Raw genomic sequence first — 20,253 nt, 5'->3', positions numbered from 1 at the left:
ATGAATAACCGCTACAACAATATAAACTCTTTAAAAAAATTTGTTTTCAATCTCAAGTATATAACATATGTGCTACAAATAGTATACAATGTCGCGTGTCAAAGGTATCATAATGTCACATGCAGTATCGTTTAATCCACCCTCTGATCGCAATTAGCCCGACTAAATACCACCACACTTTACGTAACTATAATTATTACAGCTTGTTGATGAAAAACATATACCTCAGTGACAAGCATTACATGCACATGTAAAAAAAAGTCAAAGTTTTAAAAACAAAACATTAATAAAATTAAATAATAATATATGTGTATAAAAAAAGGGAGAGATGAACGTGACTGTTTTCTAAGGGCATGCTCATCTGGTGTTTAAACGAATGTGGTTAAGTATATGTGTATACATATATATATTGTATAATCATTGCGATCGACACGTGAAGAGCACTGGTATGAGATTACATGGATAATACACGTGCCGAGAACTAATCGACATAGGGCAGGTGTTACTATTTTCTATATCTATGTTTTTTATATATTTATAATATATTTATATTTACATTTTTAAATTTTTTTTTCGATTCATCATAACACGTGCATCAATTATATATATATATCAATCTATCAAACAATAAATAGTTTTAAATATTTTTAAAATGATAAAAAATGCTGGCACAGTTTTTATATATAAAAACTATATATATCCTCACATTTTAACAAATCAGTCGTTCGTTGTGTCAGCAAAATCGAATACAATATCCAACTTGAGAAGCTTTTGCAACGGGGGATTATTGCCGGTCACGAAGCAAATTCACTCTTTATCATCGCGATCTCTCTAGAGTGTTAAAAATATTTAAATGTCACTCCAAGTAGACATGCCCCATCAAATGCCAAAAACTACTACTGAATGTTAGAGTTCAACAAAAAAAATTATAAAACATGTTTTAAAAAATAATAAAAGCAAGATGCTTTGGGTCATCAGAGCTATCAATGTACCACTGTCAAGAATAAAAAATAAATAATTGCATTATAAATAGACATGTTTGTAAGTCTATTAAAAGACGACGTGGTGGATCTAAAGTACAATCAAGAACAAAGGTATATTACTGGTCTTACTTTTCAAGATCAAATAACTTTGATATCTGGTGCTGCTGGAGATGGTCTTATTAAAGTATGGGATTTAAAAAAAAATTATAGTGTTCATATAAAAAAGATCCATTACCAAAATATATTATGAATTATTCTGGTGAAAGTACTAAAAATGGTTTCACATCGTTGATTGTTTGTCCAGCTGGAACAACACTATATGCAAGTTGCATGGATAATATTATTTATGCATAGAATACTTCATCATACAATGAAAAACCATTTGCCGAATATTATGGTCATGAAAATTCAACGTTTTATGTTGAAACATGTTTAAGTTCTGATGGTCGTTATTTAGCAAGTGGTTCTAGTGATGAAGTATAAATTTAGAAAACAAATAAACCAGAATCACCTCTTGTACGTCTTCCCAGTCATGACAAGGAAGTAACTTGTGGTACATGGTGCAGTGTTGGTGGGGTTGGTGGACCAAAAATTATCACCTGTTCTGACAATAGTACACATAGAATATGGAAAATCGGACTTGAACTCGAGAAAGACAATGATCAAATTGAAATAAGTTTCCCATCTATCATGAAAACTATCAACGTGTTTTCTTTTTTTTTATATTCAAGATGAACATATTTTAACTTTTGTTATCATTATTTTATCAACAAAAAATAAACATTGTAAAAATAACACGAAAAGAAAATATTGTATTTTTTATAATTTTTTGATAACTCAGTAAATTTATTGTTGAATAAAAATATTCTTTGTGAAAATATAAAACACATTGACTTGCGCAGTTAATATATATTTTGATTTTTGAGGAAATTTACCACGTGTACCACGTGTACCACATTCTCGTGCGTTAATCTGTGATGCAAACATACATGTTCATTCACAGCAAGTAATAATTAATATAAATAAAGTGATTATTTTATTGTTGTTAGCGAAAAATCAATGATTATTTAATAATGAACATTACTGATTCATTAACACGTCGAACATCTGGATTTGGTAATTGAATAGTTTAATTTGTTTTTTATCTTTCATTATATAGAGGTTATAACCATTTTATTATTATGATTATATATTATTAAATTTCCATTATTAATTAATAATAATTATTATTATCGGTGATATTAGAATTAACAATACAGTTGTAATAATATTAATAACGTTTATTTTAAATTTTTAGAAACAATAAAAGATTATGATATTGCACTTTATCGACTTAAATGTCATCGTGATAATATTTATCATGGAATAACTCCAAATACTGAAGCTGCTGATTTTAATCCTAAAATTCCTAAACCACCAGTATTTGCTTGTAAATTTTCAACAACTGAAAAATATGGACACATACTTGCTCTTGCCAATGAAGATGGTAAAATTGCTTTGCAAGACACATCAACAAAAGGCTTACCAAATCAAGCCCTTGATGGACATCAGGTAAATGTCATTGACATATATTTTTTTACTCTTCATTTTTGACATAATGTCAAACGTATTAAATTGTTTTTTTTTTCTTATTATTATGATTTATAGGCACATTGTAATGCAATATTTGACGTAGCATGGATGCCAGGGGAGCTTAAACTTGTCACAGCATCAGGTGATCAAACAGCTAGACTTTGGGATGTGTCAAATTCAGATTTTAAAGAAATTGGCGTATTTAGTTCTCACGAGAGAAGTGTCAAAACAGCTGTATTTAGACCAGAGGATAAAGCAGTTTTTGCAACTGGTGCTCGTGGTGGTGCAATAATGCTATGGGACATAAGAGTTGTTGCTCCAAATGGTAAAAGAAAACCATATAATTGCATTGCAAATGGACATGTTTGTAAGTCTATTGATAGACAACGTGATGGATCTGAAGTACAATCAAGAGCACAAAGTATTACTGATCTTATTTTTCAAGATGATATGACTTTGATATCTGGTGCTGCTGGAGATGGTTTTATTAAAGTATGGGATTTAAGAAAAAATTATAGTGTTCATGAAAAAGATCCATTACCAAAGTATACTATGAATTATTCTGGTGGAAGTACTAGAAATGGTTTTACATCGTTAATTGTTTGTCCAGCTGGAGCAACACTATATGCAAGTTGCATGGATAATATTATTTATGCATATAATATTTCATCATACAATGAAAAACCATTTGCCGCATATTATGGTCATGAAAATTCAACGTTTTATGTTAAAACATGCCTGAGTTCTGATGGTCGTTATTTGGCAAGTGGTTCTAGTGATGAAAACGCATACATTTGGAAAACAAATAAACCTGGATCACCTCTTGTACGTCTTGTCGGTCATACCAAGGAAGTAACTTGTGTTGCATGGTGCAGTGTTGGTGAAATAAAAATTGTCACCTGTTCTGATGATAGTACACATAGAATTTGGAAAATTGGACCTGAACACGAGAAAAACGATGAATAGTTATTATTATATTATAGTTTAAATCAAAAAATAAATAAGTCAACAAATGTAAATAAAATAAAATAAAAACAAAGAATTGATTTAAACTCGTCCTGGATATAATATTATGCTAAAAAAAAAAATTGAATGAGAAATGCTGGAGAGTGAGTAAGGGTTTATCTCAAGAGTATTGCGTTTTTTTATAAAGTCAGCAAGCCACCAACGACAACGGCCAGCCCTCTCCCCGCCCAATGTTGAAAACAAAACGCCTTCATTGAGTGAAAAATTCAGTTCAATCAAATTCGCATTAAATGAGTTATGTCGTGTGGTATAGTAATACTGATGGTGTACCTTCTGTCTAATCACGAATCACTTGGCAAGCATACACACATAATCGATTGCTCGACCCCGTGCAAGAACACTTTTTTGTTTGTGGTCACTCTTCAGTTTGTTGAGCATATACACAACAAAAGAGAGAATTTTTTCGCAATATCGATATTAAGACCTCTTTTACTCTATTGTTATCGTGCATCAGGACCACTCGGCTAGACTTTTTTTTTTTTTTTTTCCTTTTCTTCGGGTTTGGAAAACCCTGGGATCCCCATTGTTTCTACCCTATGACTTTATGACCCTTCTGGGGACTTTGAATTAAATTTTTTTTTTTTTTTTTTCTTTTTTTTTTTTATTACGTGTATTTATTTTTATTTTTTTTCTCTGTATTCCTGACACTATATTAATCCTAGTTTTTATTTAAATTCTTCTTTAAATAGTGCTTATGGAGCTTCTTATTTATTTTATTTTTATTTTTTTAAATACCAACTGGTTTATGATGACATTTAAAAATTAAATCTATGGTTATTCAACTGTATGTATATAGTTAAATAAACATATTAAAATTTTATTGTAAATTTTATTTACAGTGGTGGCGTAAAAAAAAAAACTCAAAAAAATATTTAAAATCAATTTTTTTTAGTTAGTAAATAAAATAAAATAAAATAAAAACAAGAGGCTATTTATTGTGGAAATAATGGTATCATGATAGCTGAAAGTTGACTGCCGAATGTTTGATAGTCCTGGAACTCGTAGCATCCATCAGTTTTTCCTCTCGATGCAGCATTAGTAGTCGGTCTTTATTTCTTTTCTGACTTACATTTATTTATATATGTAAAATTAAAAGTAATAATTTGCTTGATCATTAGTTTTATAAATAAAATAATACTATATCAATTCATTGACGTTCACGATTACGAGAAAATAAAAAATATCTCGAATCAAAAATAAAAATAGCAGCTGAAGAAAATAGATGAGGTGATTCATTTTATTAACAACAGAATCCTTAGCAGAATGTTTCCAAATAACACAACTGAATAGAAACCATTAGAATGGAATAAACGACGTCAGCAATTATTAAACACCCTTATGAACAACAAAGTCAAAAAATCATTGAATCTGGATGTCACATGGAGTGCTCAAAGCCAAATGGTATCTGATAGTCTAATCGGTGATAGAGTTAAACAAGCTTGTAACTGATATCGTTGAAAAACTCTTAAACGTAACTGATATTGACATTTTTGTTTACACTAGACATGTCTCGTTGCAACTTGGTTTGAAAATGAAAATAGATGGTTTTGAAGATTGGAAAGACAAGTATCGCTTCTATAATTCTCACTAATAATAAATCAAAATTATTCAAATGAATGGACGGACCAAAAAAAATCCGAAAAACTTTTTCGGATTTTTTTTGGAGAATTATTTTCACAAAGAAATTAGAGAAATATTTTGTAGTTATCACCTCAACAATCTATCGAAACTTATCATTAAACAACGTCTATTAATAAAATCATAGTAATAAATTTATCAACAGTACTTTTCCAAAATTATTTTTTTAAACTAATTGAGAATTTTTTTAACAATGAATTTATTTTCATTTATTTTTATTAACTTTATAAATACAAATATACAAAATTTATTTTTCAATTTTACAAATGTTTTTTTAATTAATTCTATTTACAAAAAGTTAATTCAGTATCAAAAATTAATAATTTAAAATTCATTACAAATCTATTCAATGTTATATATTTACTGACTACAGTTTAATCTAATTATTTTAAATATATTTTTGATGTTTTATTAGAAAACCACAAGTCTAATAACTTATATCAGTAATAAGCCATTACGAAATTCTTCTTTTCTTTTTTTTATTTTCTTGAAGCAATTTATCAAAATCATCTTCTTCATCAGATGAAAATGTAATTGTTTCTTTATTAAAAATTGTTCTTCGTGTTACAGGTGGAATTATTTCTGATTCATCATCAGAAGATCCATCAATACAAAATGAATATAAACATTTTGGATTATTTAAATTTTTTCTCATATTATTTAATGTTAAATCATTATTTTTTGATACATCATTAAATAAATTTTTTATATCTACCAAAACATCATCAGAATTATATTTTTTTATTTCAACATTTTTAGCTTTAAAATTTCGACGTTTTCGTTTCATATGTTTGTTTTTTGAATCTTCATATTTTTTAGATTTATTTGATGTTTTATGAATGATTTTTTTATCAACAATTTTTGAATGATTGGGTAATAACGGCTTTATTGGAAGCTTTGGTTTTTTATTATGTTGTGAATTAATTAATCGTTCATCAGATTCAATTGTTGTTTTAGTTATTAAAGAATTAAATATATTATCAGGAATTTTATTTAAACAAACAACAAGCTGTTTTTTTGAGCAAAGATCTTTTAAATTTTTTAATTTGTCATCATCCTTTGATTGACTATTTGATTTTGCAGTAAATATTTTAACCTGAGAATTATGAATTTGTAATTTTTTATTTTTTAATTTCGCTTCTTTTTGATAATTTAATAGTAATTTTTTTTTATCATCTACATAGCTAGATTCTAATCTTTTAATAAAATCATTTTTCTCTGTTGAACAATTTTCATTGATACTTGCTAATCTAGAGCTTCGTCTTTGTTTAGTTATTTTTATTGTTTTTCTAAAACGTTTTCTTTTTTTAATACCAGTTGATGGTGTTTGATTGACAAGTGTTTCATTAGCAGTTATAGCTAATGATCTGGGTCGTCTTTCAGCACTTGATGAACAAATATCAACTGGCGAACTTCGTCCAGTATACAATTTACGACGTTGATATGATTTCATAGCTTTATTTGAAGTTTCATTATTATTTTTAAACTGTAAATCTTCAGTACTGTCATCATCTTGACTAGTAGATTTTTTTGTTGCATTTAATATTTTATCTAAATGCATGACAGCATCTGATATTTTCAAAGGAACATAATTAATTTCCTTTGTTTTATTTGTAGATTTATCAAGACTTTTATTAATGTCATTTTGATCATCAACAATTTCTTCATTACCATTACAAAGTATTGATGATTCAATAGACAATTTTACTTCATTATTTGTATTATTATTTTCACTATTAGATTTTAGTTTTTTTGGTGTTTTGGAATCTTCAATAATAGCAATTGCTTCTGCTTTTTTAGTGATATTTTTATTTGAAAGTATATAAGCAGCTGTATCAACTGAACTATCAACTGGACTTGTACCACGAGTTTTGTTATTATTATCATGTTTTAATGATGATTTATCAAATTTCAAATTATCACCACAATCATCATCATCATCATCATCTTCACTTATTGAAGATGCACTATCTGGTTGTTCAATGACATCCAATTTATGTGGAGGTTCACCAGTATCAATCCAATATTGAACTGATGCCGGATCTTTTTTCATTGAAGCCCGAACTTTATTATAATATTTATTGTCATCTTGATTATTTTCATTTTGATGGTCATCATCCTTGTTATCTTTTTCCGATTTTGACATACCAAGATCGATTTCGTCTTGATCAGAAGACTGAAAATTATTTCACCAACATTTTATTTTAAATAAATTTGTTTTGAGTGTTATTTATACATTTTTTAGATTACTTACATTTTTATATTTATTAAAAAAATTATCCCATGCTAGAACTCGTGCTTCAGATATTTCTTTTGATTGAAAAGGCAGTTCGCTTTGGCATAAATGATTTTTCAAGCTAAAAAATGCATAATTAATATTTATTTTCAACAGCAACGGTGTTTATCATTCACAAATCTAATAATAATATTTATCTACTCCAATTTAACTCAAAACAATGCTGAGCAAAAGGTGAGTAAAACTTACTTGTCATTTTTATGCTGGAACAAGTTATTATCACTTGATATCTGTAAATAATTTATACAAAATAAATTAGCTGTTTACCTACAAATCCATGTGTCAAAATTGATATTTACTTACATTTTTGTATTTATCAATCAGCTTACTCCAAACTCCATTAATATTTGATTGTCTTGAAGAATATTTAAAACAATTATAAAGAATGTTTAATTATTGTTTACAGTGCAATATTTTTACAGGTTAATAAATACCTTGACACTTTCAGACTGTTATTTTTTATTCCATTCGATTTTAATGTTGTTTTCATATTCGTATTTATTTTTTTATATTACAACTCATAATTCAAAAATCAACAGAAAATAAAAACATTAACAATATAATATAAATAATGTTGAAACTAATTAGAATAATTTTTAACAAAACGTAAACAAAACAAAAATATATTTTATGAAAATGGCGTCTTTTTTTTTTAGTAGAAATTTTTTTTACCGATCAAAAAAGTTTCGCCATCTATCATGAAAACTATAAACGTATTTCCTTTTTTTATTATATTCAAGATTGTTCAAGATGATCATTTTAACTTATTGTTATCATTAATTTATCAACAATAAATAAACATAGTAAAAATAACACGAAAAACAAAATATTGCATTGTTTATAATTTTTTAATAACTCAGCAAATTTATTGTTGAAAAAAAATATTCTTTATGAAAATATATAAAACACATTGACTTGCGCAGTTAATATATATTTTGCGGGAAATGTACCACATTGAGCTGCATGGCTGCATTGAGCACATTCTCGCGCGTTAATCTGTGATGTAAACACATATTTATTCACAGCAAATAATAATTAATATAAATACAGTGTTTATTTAATTGTTGTTAATAAAAAATCAGTGATTATTTAATAATGAACATTATTGATTCATTAACACGTCGAACATCTGGATTTGGTAATTAAATAGTTTAATTTGTTTTTTATCTTTCATTATATAGAGGTTAACCATTTATTATTATCATTATATATTATTAAATTTCCATTATTAATTAATAATAATTATTATTATCGGTAATATTAGCATTAACAATACAGTTGTAATAATATTAATAATGTTTATTTTAAATTTTTAGAATCAATAAGAGATTATGATATTGCACTTTATCGACTGAAAAGTCCTCGTGATAATATTTATCATGGAATAACTCCAAATACTGAAGCTCCTGATTTTAATCCTGAACCACCAGTATTTGCTTGTAAATTTTCAACAACTAAAAATTATGGACACATACTTGCTCTTGCCAATGAAGATGGTAAAATTGCTTTGCAAGACACATCAAAAAAAGGCTTACCAAATCAAGCCCTTGATGGATATCAGGTAAATGTCATTGACATATTTTTTTTTACTCTTCATTTTTCACATTATGTTAAACGTATTAAATTGTTTTTTTTTTTTTTATTATTATTATGATTTATAGGCACATTGTAATGCAATATTTGACGTAGCATGGATGCCAGGCAAGCTTCAACTTGTCACAGCATCAGGTGATCAAACAGCTAGACTTTGGGATGTGTCAAATTCAGATTTTACAGAAATTGGCGTATTTGGTTCTCACGATAGAAGTGTCAAAACAGTTGTATTTAGACCAGAGGATACAGCAGTTTTTGCAACTGGTGCTCGTGATGGTGCAATAATGGTCTGGGACATAAGAGCTACTGTTCCTCCCAATAGTGAAAGAAAACCAGATTTATGCATTATAAATGGACATGTTTCTAAGTCTAATAAAAGACGACGTGGTGTATCTGATGCACAATCAAGAACACAAAGTATTACTGGTCTTACTTTTCAAGATCAAATGACTTTGATATCTGGTGCTGCTGGAGATGGTCTTATTAAAGTATGGGATTTAAGAAAAAACTATAGTGTTCATAAAAAAGATCCATTACCAAAGTATACTATGGATTATTCTGGTGGAAGTACTAAAAATGGTTTTACATCGTTAATTGTTTGCCCAGTTGGAACAACACTATATGCAAGTTGCATGGATAATATTATTTATGCATATAATATTTCATCATACAATAAAAAACCCTTTGCCCAATATTATGGTCATGAAAATTCAACGTTTTATGTTAAAACATGCCTGAGTTCTGATGGTCGTTATTTGGCAAGTGGTTCTAGTGATGAAAACGCATACATTTGGAAAACAAATAAACCTGGATTACCTCTTGTACGTCTTACCGGTCATACCAAGGAAGTAACTTGTGTTGCATGGTGCAGTGTTGGTGAAATAAAAATTGTCACCTGTTCTGACGATAGTACACATAGAATTTGGAAAATTGGACCAGAACACAAAACAGACAATGATCAAGTTGAAAATGCTGGTCGAGCTGAAGAAGTAACTGGCATACCACTGCCAAGACAATCATCTATAGAAACAACACCAACAATTTCACGACGTCGTCGAATAACTGATGAACATACTCCTGGATCTGATAGAACTCCTGGAGATTATAATTCTGATTATAATTCTGAAATAGAAAGTTTAGATACAGAAAGAAAGAGAACTCATCATCAAATGATCACAGGTTCTTGGACTGATGGTAAATATAAATCAACACTTTCACCAATTCAAGAAAACTGGGAACCACCAGCTAAAAGAAAGTTTCATACTGTAAATAGAAGAGCTAGAAGACTATTTAGTCCTTCAACTTCAAGAGAACAAAGCAATCAACAAAGTCCTGATGCAGCTGATAATAATAAAAGACAAACACCATTTTCACCAACACATAACTTACCAAATTACGTTGAAGATGGAACAGCACCTCATCTTATTCAAGTATCACCTCAAAAATCAAAAAAAAATAACTGGCTGACTATTATTCAAAAAGAAAGATTTGAATCAAAAAAATTAACAGATAGTGAAACGTGTGTTGCTGCTGGTAGTCGAATGACAACTCCAGCAAAAAGAAATAGTCGTTCAAAATCAGCTGAACCAAGAAAAACTGAAAAAACATCTTCGTTGTATCGTTTTTTCCATCCATCCAGTCGTGATAGCGATAAAAATTTATTTTCTAAAAATATTGAAGTTCCTTCACAATCGGTGGAAAACGGAAATACTGTTAGATGAATATCCGAAAAGTATTATTACTATTATTATTATTATTATTACCATAATTTTAATTTAATAACTGATAAATTAAATTACTATGAAAGCCACTTCATTTTTTGTTCTTACATGGATCAGCCAGAAAGAAAAAAAAAGAAGTTCTTTTGTTATTGCTACGAAAGCAAATCCAGTATCTCTCGAGTGTTCTTTTTTATTTAATTAAAAAAATTAAATTAATTGTTCTTTCGTATAATTATTTATTCAGACCATTGAAATGACGTTGTAATGTTGATATTTGTATTGGTTACATTAAGATATTTACTCTATAGTATTTTTCTACTTGTGAATCTTTTTTTTCATAGTATTTTCGTAGAAATTTTACTCTAAAAAAATGTATGTTAGTTAATTGCCTGCTTCTACAAATATACCTCTATTCCATTAGGATATTTTTTCTTATCAACATTTTTTTTTATAAAAGTTGTAATTTAAGCATAAAATGTATATAGTATTTGTGATGAAATATATGTTTTTCAACAACACAAAAACGGAATTTAATTATTTATAAAATTGTTATATTCTTGATAATATTTCTATATTTTTTATATAGTTTAAGTTAGTTTTAAAAAAATAATCATTGAAATTTATTTGAAAGAAAAATTGCTCATAATGAGATTTATTTTTACTTAATTTTAATAAAATTATCTTCAGTAGCAACAGTGATGACACCACATCAAGAGCAACTGTGACTTTATTAGCCTTACCAACAATTTTAATTTCATCATTGTCTTTCAGCTGCTTCAATCCAACATTTACTTGATGGATGATTAAAAAAAAAAACAAATCAGATAGGTTTTACTGAATAAAACATTCAAAACAATTTAACTAAAAAACTTTTATTAAAAAAAATATAATAATTATGACAGAAAAAAAACGATTAATTACACATATTAAAAATCTAAAGTAGCATTTTGATTTTCTTTTTCAACTTTTCTTGCTGCCTGCAAACTTCTGAGAAATTCTTCAAATAAATGTAATGATTTATTAAGAGATGTTTTTTTATAATCTTTAATTTTCTTGACAGCAATTGTTTCACCTTCCAATACAACTTGTTTATCTTTTTCATCATATGCATTAACTTCATCAATCAACATGTGAATTGTTGGTGTTGTAAGTGGATCAAATTTATCAATTGTTTTTGGATTTATTGGAATTGAAACTTTTCCAGTTTTAGGATGTATACAAAATGGTGATTTTAAAAGATGGTTTATTCCTTTTGATACATTAATATCAAGTCTTGGATATGAATATTGTAGCATAACTTCTTCAACTAATTGACGATATTTCCATTTTTTATTTGTCTGTGGTTGTTTACTGACATACTCAACAAATTCATTCCAATGATCAGTATTTTTAGTACATTGATCAAATATTAATTTCAGTTCATTCCTTGATGTATCATCAGGTAATAATCCTAAAAATTTGTCAATTCTTTCAGCAGTTCCAAACATGTCTTGTTCTTCAACAAATATTTCAATAAATCGTGGTGATATTATATTAAGAGCACGCTGAACAGAGTGATGAATTTTATCAGTTAAATTAACTTTTTTCTTCATAAATTGTCCACCAGATATAAGTTGAAGATATTCAGCAACAGCAACACGTGATGCTGGGTCAAGTAAACGTGCTGATGAATCACATATCCAAGCATGAATACCTCTTCTTCCAGAAAATACCCAAAGAATATGATTAAAATCAAAATCCTCTGTAATAACAAAAAATAATTAACCCAATAATTTTAACAAATTGATAATTTATTTGTTAAATAATATTTACCTCTCAAAGCAGTGTCCAGTATCTTGCAAGCAACAGCCATGTATTTCCAGCATTTGTTACAAATGTCAGCACCAGAACAACATGTACGAATTTCATCATAATCAGTTAAATCAATATCAAATACAAGTTCACGTTCAATAGCTTTACAATTTCTATTATTTTGATTTGGTGTTGTATTAAATATTGCACCAATATCAATTTTAAATGGTAATAATCTTTTTATTTCAGTCTCAAGTTGTTTTGGATTTTTGAATGATTGGTAACGTACATAAACATCATCATCAAGAGTAAAAGAAAATTCTCTTCTACTGAATAAATTATCTGATAAATAAAATTATTATTATTATTTTTATATATAAATTGTAATAATTAAAAAATATTGTTGATAAAATTATTGTAGGTTACCGCTTCCATAACTGAGCCAACGATAATATTCAGTAAACGGAAATAATCTTGAATAATATATTGGCAACAAATCCTTCAAGTTTTCCATTTTTTAATTTTAACAATGTTAATTCGATTGTTTAACTTTAATAAAATTTATTCAACATGGATTTTGGCGGTTTTGTTTGGCTTTGTTGTTGTTGATTTTGTTTTAAAATTTTGGTAACTTTTCATCAGTCTGCAACAGTGTTGGGTACAGTTGGGCAAATGGTCGATTTAGGTTTAGTACTTTCATACCGGTATTATACCTGTTTGGCAGTATAAAAACATGAAACTCAGGAACGCCCCTTATGGCATCAAAACTTACTAGTGCTTACTAGCATAAACTCTCAGCGGCTTGATTCAAGTTGATATAAATAAATATATCGCAAAAACAACAACAACAACAACAACAATGTATTTGGATTTATTTAATAAATTAATGGGTGCTTTCTTTCATGAACTCGGTGTTCATAACACTGATGTGATCTCCATCAGCGCACGCGTAGGCGCTGATGCGCAGAATTATTTATTTTTTTAAAAATAGCTGTGCATTAGGTGCTTTCTTTTGGGTGTTTATTTTTTTTTTCTCTTTATTTTCGCGCATGCGCAGTTAAATGCGCAGTCAGAAAAAAGTCAGTTTGCAACAGCGTAGGGCATGAGGGGCTGGATCAGCCATGTTCTACGCTGTTGCAATATGACTTTTTGCCGACTGCGCATGCGCGAAAATAAACAGGAAAAAAAATAGCTGCTTTCTTTTGGGTGTTTATATTTTTTTTCCTGTTTATTTTCACGCATGCGCAATTGAATGCGCAGTCGGCAAAAAGTCAGATTGCAACAGCGTAGGACATAAGGAGCTGGATCAGCCATGTTTTAATCTTATTTTTTAAGAATTATTTGTTTTAACGCCACTGCTCTTTCCTCAATGTATTTCTAGTCTTCTTGGTAATATAGTAATGTAGCCGAAGAAATTAACAGGTATATAAAATCCACATCCTTTTCTTATAACATTTGCTAACAGTAATCAATCAAGACCTAGGGTGCGTTCCGTAGGGGGACCGCGGTCCTTTTTGGCCATAATCAGAGTGGATCCATAAAAATTAAAAATCTTCCTAGGAATCCCTAAAAAAGAACCAGTCTCATGTATACTCTTTTTTACACCTTTCTATGTATGTATTGTTATTGTTGTGGATGTGGTTGAGTTATGATATGTTTTGATGTGTTTTGAAGCATTAACTTTGAAAAAAAATACAATTTACAGGCTAAATAATTCAGATAACAACAATATACACCCACTATTTTAATTGACAATTTGTTTTGATGCCAAATTATTTTTTTCTTTGTAATATGTTAATTATATTTTTCGGTGTTTACGTTTGTTTATGTTTGTTTACGTTTTGTAATACATAGCAGTGCTGACACTACAACGAAATTCAATTCACTATGGTAAACCACGCCTATTTTTGGTAGACCGCGGTCCTCTACGGAACGCACCCCTATAGATATAAATGACGATATAAAATAATTTTTAAAGTTTCATGAATATTTTAAAAAAATGTTTTTATTATAAAAATTAATAATAAATCAATATAACAATATGGTACATAATATTAAAAAGTCAGTCTCATAGTAAAGTCTCGTGTTAGCCCTAATCAGAACTTATGACATTAATTCCAGCAAATTATATCCAGACTTTTTAAAACGCTTTGCAGCTATTAATAATCGAATTTGTTTTAGATAGTTTTCAATTGCTGAATCAATAAAAATTGAAAAAACAAAAGATTTCATATCTTCAAAATGATTACATAGTTGCCAGGTGGCATAAAATGATTCTTTTTTATTAAATTGATGTTTGAGTAATTTGCCAAAGTTTTTTAATTCATAATAGTTAGAGAAAAAAAATATAAATGGTGATACCATTTCATGAATAGATTTTAATATGTGTTTTTTTATATTTTCTTCACATACAAAGCAAGTACGTGTAAAAAGAACAGCTTTATTTCGTATTTTGTTGAATATTTTTGCAATATTGATATGAATATTCATACGAGGTTTGAATGCCTGACTAACTGGGAATTCAAGATTTTCCGGTTGATGAGGTATATTTTTAGCATGCAAATTATCTACGAAGCTGCTAATACTTATGAGATCATCCTGTCCATCATCATTTTGGCGATTTGAAAAACGAGGTTTACTGGTAAAATTTCTTATAGCAAAAAGTTGATATCTATGAATAAAACTTTTGGCTGATGGTCGAATGTCACGGCACACTATTCGTTTTACTTGTGCGAATAAATTTTCCAACGCGTCTTGATTTAAAAGCCGGGCGTTGAAATGCTTAATATTTTTTTTTTTCAAACATTTTTTGACATTTTTAAATCCTTCAATAGTAACAGGAAAATGTTTAAGACATGGTGGCAGTTCATGTTCATTTGGTTTCTTTTTTACAAAACGCATATTATATTTGAGATTTTCTTTAAAATAATTCCATGTGTTATTTGAGCTGTTGGTTAATACCTTGCGAGACTGAAGGCTATCAAAAAGTTCATTAAAAAAAATTAAAACGTTGCCAGTATGCTTTGCTTCACGAGGCATTTTCATTATGACGTTATTCGAGTCATCTCTCATTACAGCTTCGTAAGAACCCAAGGAATAAATTTTTAGGCCTACAGAATTGCTGAATACTTGAGTGCAATATTTTACTTTCATTTTTGGAATGAGACTTGGTCTTACGTGGTACTCGGTAAGTTTGGTCAGTTCACGTCGGCCTTCCGGATTCATTTTATCCATATCAAATGCTTGTTCTAAGTGATCCCATGAAGCTTCACCAAATTCATCATTGTCCTCTAATTTGTATTTTAAATTTTGATTTAATAAATTATTTCGAATACTGATCATGAGTTGCGGAATATCGTACATGTGATAAATATCACGACCATCAATAGTAATTATGAGTTCATCATCTAACTCTCCTTCAGTGTTTCTAAATCTCTTTGTTTCAATACTAAGTTCACTCATAGCCTTTATATTTGTAGGGCCTTCATTACAAACAGATCCAATTATTTCTAGGCCTACTTTTGTTGCATTTTCTACAATGGCTCTATATGTACTCTTAATGTCGTTTGAAGTTGTGGTTGATAGACAGAATGAATAGTATACTGGAAATTCCCAATCTCCCATTACACTTTTCAGTATAAAAACCATAACATGATTAGCGGCTTTTTGATATCTTTTATGGCCATCATCAACCAAGCCATAAATGGTCCCACTTGATTGATCGTACTCCAGATCAGGAGTTATAAAAGTCTCATCAAAATTCAGATAACACAATAAACTCTTCCAACCTTTTGAAAAAGCAAATTCAGCTATCACTTTGTAGAGTGATAGATTATGGCCTGCTTCTAAGCAAATGTCAACGTCAAGTTTACGCAATGTTTTTTCACTGGGAACACAAAACATTCTACTCAAGAGACGATACGCAACCGCACTGTGTTTTTTTATAGCGTAAAAAGAGAGTTTTTCATCGAAAGTCCATTGTCTTGAGTATTTATTCTTTGACGCATTTTTGATTTTTGAAAATATGAAGGTTTTAATCTTCTCTGGAAGCTGATTAATCTGGGCCCATGAAAATTCTCTTGATAAATGCTCAATCTGCTCTAATTCCTCGACTGCACTTTCACATCGTTTATTAGCCTTCATGACGGCTCGTGATAATTCACGACATAATAAGTACCATTTTCGTTCAGCACGAGTCAATTGAGATAATCGAGAAACACCAAAATTTCTAAGAACTGAAATCATAAAAATAATTGAACTTTAATATTGAAATTTATCTCTAAAATCTGTTTTTAAATTAAAATAAAGAATTTAATCATTTTTGAGTTATTAAAAATTACTTACGCTTAAATTTTCGACTAATTTTCTTCAAATTACGCTTGCTTCTTCTAGAATAAGCCTTTACACTGATCGTACCTGGTGGTAGTATACCTGCGACGTCATTTCTCCATGATTGTGAATTGACAGCATACTCATTTACGTCTGGCTGTGATATTTGTATATTATTTATTATTTTTGACTCAGATGTGTTTGCAGAGTCAATTATTATTTCTTGTATAACCCCTGTTTCAATAAATGGTGGTGTAGCATTATTTTCGGGAGTGGTAATTCTGGGTGACTCGTCAATATGGTGTACACAATCATTTTTAAGTATCGTTGCACTTGCTTCTTGCACTGTGGATAATTTCATAAGAAGTCTTGACCTTCCATAATTTCTGATGGGATTTTCACGGATTTTTTGTTCTAAATTATGCTCCGAAATATATTGATTTATAAGATCATCAGATATACCTAAAAAAAAAAGGTTTTCTTAATACGTACATGATTTTTTACATCAAATATCAATTTTTAAGCTAAGCTTTTTCTCAACATTTCCATGAGGAAATAATAACTAAAATATTGTATATTCAATAGCAATTGTCCATCATGTTTGGTTTTTAGAAATTTATTTTTTTTTGACAAGTCTTAAAGCTTATATATATTTTAATTTTTATTAAATTAAAATTTTAAATAAACCTTACAAAATTTGAATATATATATCTATGTCTTTATTTTAAAAATTTAAAAGAAAATAATGTAAAAATTTTTAACAATGAATTTTTATAATATGCTTATTTATAATCATCGTTTCCGAAATTACTATTATAACCATTGGTTGCAACCATATTTTATATGTATATATGTTTAGATAATGATAGGCAATGCTCGAATGAACAATAGTAAATAAATAATAAATTTTTTTTTTTTAAATACATATACCTAGGAGAAAGCGGGGCAAAATAGAACACTCTAAAAAAAATATGAATTGAAAAAACGAAAATAATTTTTGAAAAATTAGAAAAAAATTAGTACATATAAATTTATTTATCGTTGATTCTGAATAGTCTTATAGATTTTTTTTTTTAAATGAAATAATTAAAATAATCTATCTTGGAAATTTTTTAAAAATTTTTTTCTGACTAGTTGAAGAGTTTTAAAAGATGAATTCGCTCGAAAAATTTGAAGTTTTCTCTCGTGGATCTTGAAAAATAAGCAACTTTAAAATATAAAAATTTCGCTAAAAGCGCGGTACACAGGCATGAACACAAGCATGGTCATAACTCATAGTGTCGATGTAAACGATGTAAACTTTGCTTGCTAGTGTATATCGCACACATACATACTACTAAAGAACTTGATTTTTTCATCAGTAGCGCCACAAAAAATTTGAAGACACGTGAATGAAAAATAACGTTACTGATACACGGGCCCTTCAAGGCCCAAATATTAGTTCGGTAATGCGACTAGGAACCAACATTAATAAGATTTTATATTAATCTCAAAATTTATTATGTTTTTATTTCTATTTATTTATATTCATTAAGGTTGATTCCGAATATCTGAATTTCTGATAGACTTTCGATTTTTTCGGCTTATTTTCTAAATGAAATAATTATCTATATAATTTTGAATTTTTCTTGTTTGCTTTTTCGAGATATTTACTGTCAAAGTTGACAACTTTAACACACAAGGTATACGCGTTATCATTTTACGAATAATTGTGTTGATTCAAACTGTACATTTACTATCAGATTGTAGCCCTGACAAGACGAAATTTTGATAATTATTTCAATTTTTCTTCTTTTCTTTTAATAAATATTTAACTTTAAACTTCGAAATTTTGCTAGATGCGCGGCACACAGACATGAACACGCATGGTTTTTTACGACGTAAATTAAGTGTGTTGCACACACATACTACTAAAGAATTTTCATCAGTGGCGCCACAAAAATTTCAGGATACGAATAAAAATACGTTATAATATACCCATAAATATTTCTATTTATTTATATTCATTAATGATTTTTTTCAAATTAATTTATTATTTTTCTTGTCTACAATAGAAAAAAATACATATAAAATAATTTTTTTTTCAATTTCTAAAAATTTTCTAGAATTCTTTTTTAATTGCGTCAATTTTTTTCGAGTTTTTTAAATTGGAGGGAAACGAAAAAATCAAAAAACAAAAAATTAATATAAGTCAAAATAGTCTTTTTGGGTTTCCCATTTTTCCCCACGTTTCTCTGTATATTTTGTCATAGAAATGTTGAAGAAAAGCAATCGTGGTAACTCTACTTCTTATCCTCGGCAAGTCATACTAGATGCCTCGCAGAAAATAATCATAACTAAAATATAAATTATATATGACCGAATTTATGTATTAAAATTTTGAAATAAGATAAATAAAATAATTTTTTTTGTCGATATAAAATTAAAATTTGTATTTTTTAATTTATTATTAACTCATTTTTTTTTTTTTTTGTAAGTACCTATATTTTATGTCAGCAAAAAATAAATTTCTAAAAACCAAACTGATGGATGATTTCTACAATATTCTTTGAGCTGTTCGAAGAAACAGTTTCCCGTTACTTTTTTTCTATCACTTTTTTCCACGAAAAAAAACTAGAAATTTGCAACCGTATATATTTCGATAATAATAAACATTACTCTGGAATATATTATAAAAAATATACCAACAAAAATAAAAAAATTATTTCAATTAATAAATAACGTTAATTTTTACAAACAAAATTAAAAAAAAAATAATTTTTATTTTTAACGTAATTTAAAATTAGAATATTTAATAATATTACATAATAAGTAGAGTACTTACAGTATTGTTGATTTAATTCAAGTGTTGGAATTGTGTGAGACCGCGTGCGACCACTTACATATTTTTTCTCTATGTGTTTTTCACATATCGTTGTATTTTTAAGCAAACTCATAGGAGCTTTGGCAAGGAGTTTATCGTTTCCTATCACTTTTAACCATTTTATAAATCTTTCAGTATCTTTGTCTGGATTTGGTAGATTAAATCTTCTTTCTCCTCCCAGACATTCCGGAACACAACATTTATGAATGCGTTTTGTAATTTTTTCAGTCATTATGAGCTATTAATTTTTTATAAATTATTTGTGTATATTGATGAAGTACTGGAAGCTGTTCACACGGCAAGCAACCATCAAGAAAACTGAAAAATAATTTTCGAAATTCTAGAAATCTAAATTGCGACCTTGAAGTGTTCTGGAAATTTAGCTCTGAGGGGATGTATTTGTATACATAGGTATACAGGTAAATACAAATACATCCTATA

At 28.3% G+C, this 20,253-nt stretch overlaps 5 protein-coding genes across 5 annotated transcripts; 2 read left to right on the top strand and 3 right to left on the bottom strand.

The window, feature by feature from the left end:
* Nucleotides 1–2,056: 2,056 nt before the first annotated feature.
* Nucleotides 2,057–4,398, top strand: LOC122853885 (protein lethal(2)denticleless-like). Its single transcript, XM_044154294.1, has 3 exons — nucleotides 2,057–2,099; nucleotides 2,281–2,534; nucleotides 2,631–4,398. Exons 1-3 carry the CDS (start codon nucleotides 2,057–2,059, stop codon nucleotides 3,519–3,521), a joined length of 1,188 nt encoding a protein of 395 aa, XP_044010229.1. The 3' UTR covers nucleotides 3,522–4,398.
* Nucleotides 4,399–5,588: 1,190 nt separating this feature from the next.
* LOC122855133 (homeobox protein 2-like) lies at nucleotides 5,589–7,995 on the bottom strand. The gene is made up of 5 exons (XM_044156299.1): nucleotides 7,950–7,995; nucleotides 7,819–7,870; nucleotides 7,705–7,745; nucleotides 7,474–7,576; nucleotides 5,589–7,395 (listed from the first exon to the last, which is right to left on the bottom strand). The coding sequence occupies exon 5, from the start codon at nucleotides 7,363–7,365 to the stop codon at nucleotides 5,674–5,676; it is 1,692 nt and encodes a 563-aa protein (XP_044012234.1). The 5' UTR covers nucleotides 7,366–7,395; nucleotides 7,474–7,576; nucleotides 7,705–7,745; nucleotides 7,819–7,870; nucleotides 7,950–7,995; the 3' UTR covers nucleotides 5,589–5,673.
* A 496-nt stretch (nucleotides 7,996–8,491) lies between these two features.
* LOC122855132 (protein lethal(2)denticleless-like) lies at nucleotides 8,492–11,353 on the top strand. The gene is made up of 3 exons (XM_044156298.1): nucleotides 8,492–8,653; nucleotides 8,832–9,076; nucleotides 9,177–11,353. Exons 1-3 carry the CDS (start codon nucleotides 8,611–8,613, stop codon nucleotides 10,827–10,829), a joined length of 1,941 nt encoding a protein of 646 aa, XP_044012233.1. The 5' UTR covers nucleotides 8,492–8,610; the 3' UTR covers nucleotides 10,830–11,353.
* Nucleotides 11,354–11,685: 332 nt separating this feature from the next.
* Nucleotides 11,686–13,299, bottom strand: LOC122855131 (DNA primase small subunit). The gene is made up of 3 exons (XM_044156297.1): nucleotides 13,047–13,299; nucleotides 12,642–12,962; nucleotides 11,686–12,570 (listed from the first exon to the last, which is right to left on the bottom strand). Exons 1-3 carry the CDS (start codon nucleotides 13,132–13,134, stop codon nucleotides 11,756–11,758), a joined length of 1,224 nt encoding a protein of 407 aa, XP_044012232.1. The 5' UTR covers nucleotides 13,135–13,299; the 3' UTR covers nucleotides 11,686–11,755.
* Nucleotides 13,300–14,706: 1,407 nt separating this feature from the next.
* On the bottom strand, nucleotides 14,707–20,083 carry LOC122853884. The gene is made up of 3 exons (XM_044154293.1): nucleotides 19,774–20,083; nucleotides 16,965–17,411; nucleotides 14,707–16,855 (listed from the first exon to the last, which is right to left on the bottom strand). The coding sequence occupies exons 1-3, from the start codon at nucleotides 20,042–20,044 to the stop codon at nucleotides 14,724–14,726; spliced, it is 2,850 nt and encodes a 949-aa protein (XP_044010228.1). The 5' UTR covers nucleotides 20,045–20,083; the 3' UTR covers nucleotides 14,707–14,723.
* Nucleotides 20,084–20,253: the final 170 nt, after the last annotated feature.

Source organism: Aphidius gifuensis, linkage group LG4 (assembly GCF_014905175.1).
Source record: "Aphidius gifuensis isolate YNYX2018 linkage group LG4, ASM1490517v1, whole genome shotgun sequence".
In the NCBI taxonomy this organism is placed as follows: Eukaryota; Metazoa; Arthropoda; class Insecta; order Hymenoptera; family Braconidae; genus Aphidius; species Aphidius gifuensis.
Note: the sequence above shows the minus strand (reverse complement) of the source record. Positions and strands in the feature narration are given on the sequence as shown.